This window comes from Corapipo altera, unplaced genomic scaffold, assembly GCF_003945725.1.
Source record: "Corapipo altera isolate COAL_440 unplaced genomic scaffold, ASM394572v1 311, whole genome shotgun sequence".
Taxonomy (NCBI): Eukaryota; Metazoa; Chordata; class Aves; order Passeriformes; family Pipridae; genus Corapipo; species Corapipo altera.
The window spans coordinates 9,574-16,938 of record NW_020885094.1 but is presented as its reverse complement, the minus strand read 5'-3'; the positions used below and the strand labels follow the sequence as shown (position 1 = coordinate 16,938).

The 7,365-nt window shown below is 58.0% G+C and overlaps 1 protein-coding gene across 1 annotated transcript in view; it reads right to left on the bottom strand.

The window, feature by feature from the left end:
• Positions 1 to 1,930: 1,930 nt before the first annotated feature.
• Positions 1,931 to 7,365, bottom strand: part of LOC113960187 (natural killer cell receptor 2B4-like) — a 6,104-nt gene continuing 669 nt past the window's right edge. Inside the window, exons 2-9 of the mRNA XM_027669606.1 lie at positions 5,177 to 5,497; positions 4,503 to 4,781; positions 3,751 to 3,861; positions 3,226 to 3,299; positions 2,698 to 2,763; positions 2,486 to 2,557; positions 2,313 to 2,372; positions 1,931 to 2,235 (exon numbers count right to left, since the gene is read on the bottom strand). Coding sequence (XP_027525407.1) covers positions 2,158 to 2,235; positions 2,313 to 2,372; positions 2,486 to 2,557; positions 2,698 to 2,763; positions 3,226 to 3,299; positions 3,751 to 3,861; positions 4,503 to 4,781; positions 5,177 to 5,497 — 1,061 coding nt within the window. The 3' untranslated portion in view covers positions 1,931 to 2,157. The remainder of the gene's footprint in view (positions 2,236 to 2,312; positions 2,373 to 2,485; positions 2,558 to 2,697; positions 2,764 to 3,225; positions 3,300 to 3,750; positions 3,862 to 4,502; positions 4,782 to 5,176; positions 5,498 to 7,365) is intronic.

Genomic DNA, 7,365 nt, shown 5'->3' with positions numbered 1-7,365 from the left:
GGTCTTGTGGGAAGGGAATCAAGGGGTCCTGTGGAAAGGGAGCTGTGGGGTCCCATGGGAAGGGAGCCAAGGGGTCCCACAGGAATGGAGCCAGGGGGTCCCATGGGAAGGGAGCCAGGGGGTCCTGTGGGAAGGGAGCCAGGGGATCCCACAGGAATGGAGCGGGGGGGTCACACCTCGGGAGCAGCGCCCGGATGGGAAGAGCCAGGGGAGAGGGAGAGTAGGGGACGGGGAGGGTTCACCCCAGCACGTCCCCAGGGTCCCCCATTGTCCCCAAACCCAACCCCACCAGCCCCTCATCCCGCCGCCGTACCTCGAGGGACGAAGAGGAGGAAGAGGAGGAAGAGGAGGTCCCCGGGGAGCCCCGGTGCCATCTTCTTTACCCCGTTTTCTTGGGTTTTTTCCCCCAAACCCAGGGGTGGGAACCCCCCCCAGGGCTGGGCAGCTGCTCACCGAGGAATCCCCCCCCTCAACCCGAGCCTGCAGCCCCCCCTGCCACCGTCCCCAACGCCGGGGCTGGGCAGGAAAGGAGCGTCAGGGCCCTTGATTAACACCCTTGACTAACGAACCCTCCCTTCCCACAGTTCCCCTTCCGGACTTGGCGGGAAATCACCCGCCCTGGCCTTGAGAAACCCTGAAAAACCCTGAGAAACCTTGAGAAACCCTGAGAAACCCTGAGAAACCTTGAGAAACCCTGAGAAACCCTGAGAAATCCTGAGAAATCCTGAGAAATCCTGAGAAACCCTTAGAAATCCTGAGAAACCCTGAGAAACCCCGGATTTTGGGGCGCTGATGCCGCCTCGTGGGACCCCCGGGAACAGGCAGCAGGACCTGAGCCCCCCCAAGACCTCAGGGACCTCCCCGAGCTCCCCACCAGGGCCACCCCAAAACCATCCCCAGGGTGAACGGGACACAGACCCCGAGGGTCAGACCGTGACCCCAGAGGTGTTTTCCAGCCTCGGTTATCCCGGAATTCCATGGGATGAGCGGGAAGGAGCGGCCCTGGCACTGAGTGACAAGGTGGGGACGGGTCTGATGATGATCCCAGAGGTGTTTTCCAGCCTCAGTTATCCCGGAATTCCGTGGGATGAGCCACCAACACTCCACGTGCTGCCTCCACCTCCCTCCCACCGGGAAAAGGCCGGATTTGAATTCCAACCGGGATTCCTTCCTGGGATTCCTTCCTGGGATTCCTTCCTGGGATTCCTTCCTGCCAGACACACCCGGGGCCTTTGTTTGGGATGTTCGGGACCCGCGGGGGGTAAAACGGCCGCGGCTCTTCCCAAACAAAGCCCGAGGGCGGCACCCGCTGGGCACTGACCCAGTTCAGTCCAGGGAAATTAAAATAAAAATAAAAATAATTTCAAAAATTAAAAAAAATGTGTTAAAAAAATAAAAAATAAAATACATGTGTTTAAAAAATAAAAATAAAATATATGTTTTTAAGAAATTAAAAATAAAATATATGCATTTTTAAAAAAATTAAAAATAAAATATATGTATTTTAAAAGCTAAAAAAATATTTAAAAAAATAAAAAATAAAACATACGTATTTAAAAGATAAAAAATAAAATATGCGTATTTAAAAAATAAAATAGAATAGAATAAAAATAAAAATAATTTCAAAAATAGAAATATATATATATATAAAAAATAAAAAATATATGTATTTTAAAAAATAAAAAATAAAATATACATATTTTAAAAATAAAAAATAAAATATACGTATTTATAAAAATAAGGCAAAAAATAAAAATAAATATTTTTAAAAAAATAAAATAAAAAAGAAAGAGCCTTGACCAGGTTTAATCCCAGAAAATAAAAATAATTTCGAAAATAAAATAAACAAGCAGCACAATCCCCTCATGTGTTCAACTCATGTTTGCACCTGAAAACGAATTCCCAAACCTGTCAGGATCCCACACCCTGATCCCGCCAGCCCCACTCCATCCCCGCAGTTTGGAGACAAGTTTTCCATCCCAAAGTCTTCCCTCCAAACCTCCAAACCGCAGCTGGGGGTTGAATCCTTCCCAAAAATAGTGTTTCTGGTGGTTTCCATCCCAAGGAAACCCCCGGGTGGGATCCCAGAGGGCGCTGGAATTTCCAGGTGCTCCCGGAAAAACAGCTCCGGAGGGAAGGGAAGGTCTTGCTGTGGAATTAGGGGAGGTGGAGAGCGGCAGGAGTCAGGTGTGGGGCACACAAGGAGGGGCTCCAGGGCCTGAGACCGCCCATATCCTGCAGGGAATTCAGGGATTCAGCACATGGAGACCCCCAAAAAACCCTTGGAGACCCCCCCAGGGATCACCCGGTACCTCCAAGAAGGCGGTGGAGACCAGAGCGGGGTCCAGCCTCTTCCTCCGCAGGGAAGGAGGCTGTGGGGGAGATTTAGGGAGGGTGGGAGTGGGAGGGTGACCCCAAACACCCGAGGGGGACCCGGGGTCGGTGTCACCACGGAGGGGTCGGGGAGGAACCGGGACAATCTCACCCTCCTGCCCGGCTGGACCACGGAGTAGATGGTGCAGCTCCCAGGGTGCCGCTGGTACCGGGGTTCCTCCTGCTGGGGTGGAAGAAAAGTGAGTTTTGGGGGTAAAAGAGAGGATTTTGCAGCTGGGAGAAGCAGCTCCAGCCTGGGGTGTGCACAGGGAGCACGTGGGGCAGCTCCAGACCCCCCAGGAGTGACCCCAGGGGTGACCCTACCTGTTTTGGGGGACAGACCACGGCGTACACGGTGTTGGGGGCCTGGGGGGCCTCAAGGGTCCCATCCTGGGGGAGGGAAAAACCCAAGAGGGTTAAAACAAAAATACCCCCAAACAGCCAGTGTCGCTTCAAAGGCTCAGCTTGGGGTGACCAACAACCCCAAATAGGAGCCCCGTCCCTCAGGCAGTGTGGGGTTGGATATGAGGAGGAATTTCCCCATGGAAAGGGTGGTCAGGCCTTGGCAGGGGCTGCCCAGGGAAGGGGGGGGGGAGTGCCCAGCCCTGGGGGTGTCCAGGGAAGGACTGGATGTGGCACTGGGGGGACAAGGTGGGAATGGGGCACAGGGGGGGACTGGATGCTCTTGGAGGGCTTTTCCCACCTGAATTATCCTGGAATTCTGTGTGGGAGGGGGACACTCAGGGACACCCCCAGCACTCACGGGGTCTTGGCTGGTTTGGTCTTTTCCCACCTGAATTATCCTGGAATTCTGTGTGGGGAGGGACACTCAGGGACACCCCCAGCACTCACGGGGTCTTGGCTGCTTTTGTCTCTTCCCACCTCCTCGTAGATGGTCAGGGGCTCCTCCACTTGTCCGGGGGGGGCTTTGGAGGGTCAGTGGGAGACATCAGAATCCCTGGATTTGGGGGGGCTTCGGCCCTCGAGCAAAGCAAAGCAAAGTAACACAAAGTAAAGCAAAGCAAAGCAAAGCAAAGAAGAGGGAGAAAAAGGTCCCTGGGAGGTTTGATTTGTTCAGCAGCTCGGGATAAAATGGATATTCCCGAGTGGAAATTGCCCTCTGGATCCCGTGGGCTCCAGGTTTGGTTTCCTGGGGTGCTTCATCCCCCCGGGAGGGGCAGCAGGGATGGGCAAAGGCTTCTGCCCTGGGCAGGGGGGGTGACAACACCCTGTCCTTCATCCCACATCCCCCAGGGGCAGGAGAATCCCGGGAAAAGCATAAGGAACGTGACTGGAGGCAGGAGGAGGGTAGAGAGGCACCCAAACCCCCCCAGCTGCCCATCCCACCAACTCCTGCACCGAAGGACAAACCCAAACCTTCTGGGGTTTTTTTCCTTCGCTTCCTCCACCAGCAGCAGGTGACGAGCAGGAACAGGGTCAGTGCCACGGCCGAGGCCACTGCAGGCCACAGGATGAGGTGGGAAAGGTCTGGGGGGGAACCACAGAACCCCAGAAGAGTTGGGGTTGGGAGGGACCTCTGGGAATCGTCCAGTCCAACCCCTCCCCCCCGGCCAAGGAAGGGTCACCCCGGAGTGACGGGACGAGGGAATGGTTCACACTGACAAAGAACAGGTTTGGTTGGGATATTGGGAATAAATCCTTCCCTAGGAGGGTTGGGAAGGGCCTGGCACGGGTTTCCCAGATAAACTGTGGCTGCTCCATCCCTGGGAATGTCCAAGGCCAGATTGGAACAACCTGGGATAGTGGGATGTGTCCCCACCCATGGCAGGGGGTGGGACTGGGTGAGCTTTAAGGTCCCTCCATCCCAAACCATCCCATGATTCTACAACTCTCTAAATTAACACATTTGCCTTTTATATAAAAACAAAATACATAAATAAGTATATATTTATATATATATTTATTTATGTGATCTTTTTTCTTTTTTAGTGCTTCTGAGCACTGATTATTTTTTTTTTTTCTAGTGCTTCTGGGCATCGAAAATACGTTTGTTTGGGTTTTTTTTTCTCGTGACCTCTGACATCTGGGATTCTTGGGACTGGATGACGCACGTGGGGTCCCCTCCCGGCTCGGGAATTCCGCGGTTCCAGGGGGGGGAAAATCATCACCTGAGCGACAGATGCCGGCGATGTCGGCGCTGGCCACGCCCCAGCTCACGGGGTTGCTCGCGTTGCAGAGGCAGAGGGTGGGATCGGCATCCACAGGGACCCGCTGGAGCAGCCGCGGCTCGTGGTGGAGCCCCGGGGGGGCTCCCGAGGGATCCCCGCTGCAATTCCAGCTGTAGGAGAAGCTTCCAGGAGCGGGAACGGAGCAGGACAGGGAGATGTTGCACCAGCCCTGCTCCCGGTGAAGGGTCCGTGCCTGCAGCTCCGGCCACGGAATGGGATCTGGGGGGACAGGGGGGTGAGAGGGGATGGGGGGACAGAGGGACGAGGGGACAGAGGGACAGGGGGACAGAGGGACAGGGGGACAGAGGGACAGGGGTGATGGGGGGACAGGGGGACAGGGGGACAGAGGGACAGAGGGACAGGGAGACAGAGGGACGGGGGGACAGGGGTGATGGGGGGATGAGGGGACAGGGGGACAGGAGGACAGAGGGACAGGGGTGATGAGGGAATGAGGGGACAGAGGGATGAGGGGACAGAGGGACAGGGGGACAGAGGGACAGGGGGACAGAGGTGATGGGGGGACAGGGGGACAGAGGGACAGAGGGACAGGGATGATGGGGGGACAGGGGGACAGGGGGACAGAGGGACGGGGCAGTGGGGACCCGGCTGCTCACCCCACACCCGCACACAGAAGGACAGGACGGTGACAGCGCCCGATGGATCCTCGAACTCGATCTTATAGACCCCACTGTCCTCCTTCCGAACCGGGGAGATCCTCAGGGAGAGGGTCTCCGGCTGGAAAACGGCTCTCCCAGGAAAAGAACCTCTGGTGTAGGAGACGTTTCCGTCTCTCCGGGCCGTCAGGATCCGTTCCCGAGCCCCTGCACTCCTGTCCACTCTCCAGTGGATCTCTGTCCACTCCTGTTGGTGCCTCTCCGGCCGCAGCTCCAACATTCCAGCGGTGGACACGGCTCGTTCCCGGCATTCCCGGGTTCCTGAGGCAGAGTGGGATGAGCCCCAGGTGAGACTGTGAGCCCAGAGATGCTCTGTGGCCACAGGGGGACACGGCCACAGAGCCCACCCATGGTCCTGACCCCCAGCACAGCCCCTCGTGTCCCATCTCCACCCCAGAGATTCCACTCCCTCCTCGTGTCCCTTCCCCACCCCCATCCCGGGATATTTTTGCCCTCTGGATCATTTCTCTCCTCTTCCTGCTCTCACCCCCTTCTCAGAGCAGCCCCGGATGTCGAGGGCTGTGGTGGAGGTGACACAAAACACCCCCCAGACCCCGGGAACATCCGGAGGGCCGAGGGCAGTCGGGGCCTCGCCGCTTCCTGGGGGCATCTGGGGGGGACCTGGCACAGCCCTGGCTGCACATCCCACCCCTCCCATGGCTCTGCCCGCTCCCAGGGCAGTTTTCCTTTGCTTTGGAGGCTCCAGGCAGCTCCAGCTCCAAGCCTGGTCTGTGCCAAGCAAAGGACCCCCGTCCCCTCCAGGGCATCCCTGAGCCCGGCAGATCCAAGGATACAAGAGGCTGGAGCGAGGAAAAGGCACCAAAATCCTCCCCTGGGGAAACGGGAGCAGGGAATGCTCACCACCTGGAACCTGCAGCTCTTGGAAAGGGGGCAATTCCCGCTGCTCCACGTCCCAAATTTCCCGCGGAAGGCGGGGATTATCTCTGGGAGAGGGTCTTAATGCTCTTGTCCAGGTTGCTGGAATTGGGGGGCAGGGGGGGCTCATCCCGGAGAAAAGGAGGCTCAGGGGGGACCTTCTGGCTCTGGAATTCCCTGATGGGAAGGGGGAGCCCGGGGAGGGGGGGTCGGGCTCTGCTCCCAGGGAACAAGGGACAGGAGGAGGAGGAGGAGGAGGAAGAGGAGGAGGGGAAGTTGTGCGTGCGAGCCCCGGGGCTGCCGCTGCAGCAGAGCCCGGCTTAACCGCGGCGAGGGCCGGGCGGGCTCAGCAGAGCCCGGGTTTAACCACAGCCCCACCTGGGGGGGCGTTTTGCAGCTCAGCTGAGCCCGCGGTTGCCGCAGTTCGAGATGCTCCGGGCGCTCAACCCCCCGCCCGGTGCAGCTCAGAACCCCCCCGGCCCCGCAGCAGCGGGGTGGGAAACGGGGGAAGGGGGAGGGAAGGAAGGAGGTGACACTCTCCTGGTCTCCCAGAGAAGGGTGTCGAGACGGGAGGCACAGACATCACGGAATCGTGGGACGTCCTGAGTGGGAACAACCCACAAGGATTGCCCAGTCCAACCCCTGCCCCTGCACAGACACCCCGAGGATCCCACCCTGTCCCTCTCCTGGAGCTCTGGCAGCTTTGGGGCCGTGCCCGCTGCCCTGGGGAGCCTGGGCAGTGCCCAAACACCCTCCTAAAATCCAGCCTAACCCTCCCCGGCACAACTTCAGCCGTTCCTTCTGCTCCTGTCGCTTCTCACCCAGGGCAGGGATCGGAGCTGCCCCTCCTGAGGAAGCCGCAGCCCCCTGAGCTCTCCCCTCAGCCCGAACAGACCAAACTGCAGCCAGAAGATGCTCCAGGGCCGAGCTGGACCCCAAACCCGGGCTTTTCCCAGCTCCCACCGCACACAAATTGCTCTTTTTTGGGAAAAAGACCCTCAGCCTCCAGCAGCTCCCCTGAAACCAGAGGGAAAAGTTGCTGCGTTTGTCCGGCAGAGGGATTTGACCTCAGAAAGCCGCGTTCCTGGGCGCGGGAAAGGTCACGGCCACGGGCATTGTTGAGCCAGGAAGTGGCTACTTTCGGTCAAACCCCCCCCGTGCCCAAAATGCTGCCCGGGGAAGGGGGAACTGCCCCCCGCCTGAGAGCCGGCCCTGGGCAGGGTGGGGTGCGGAGAACTGAGGAAAAGCCCCCC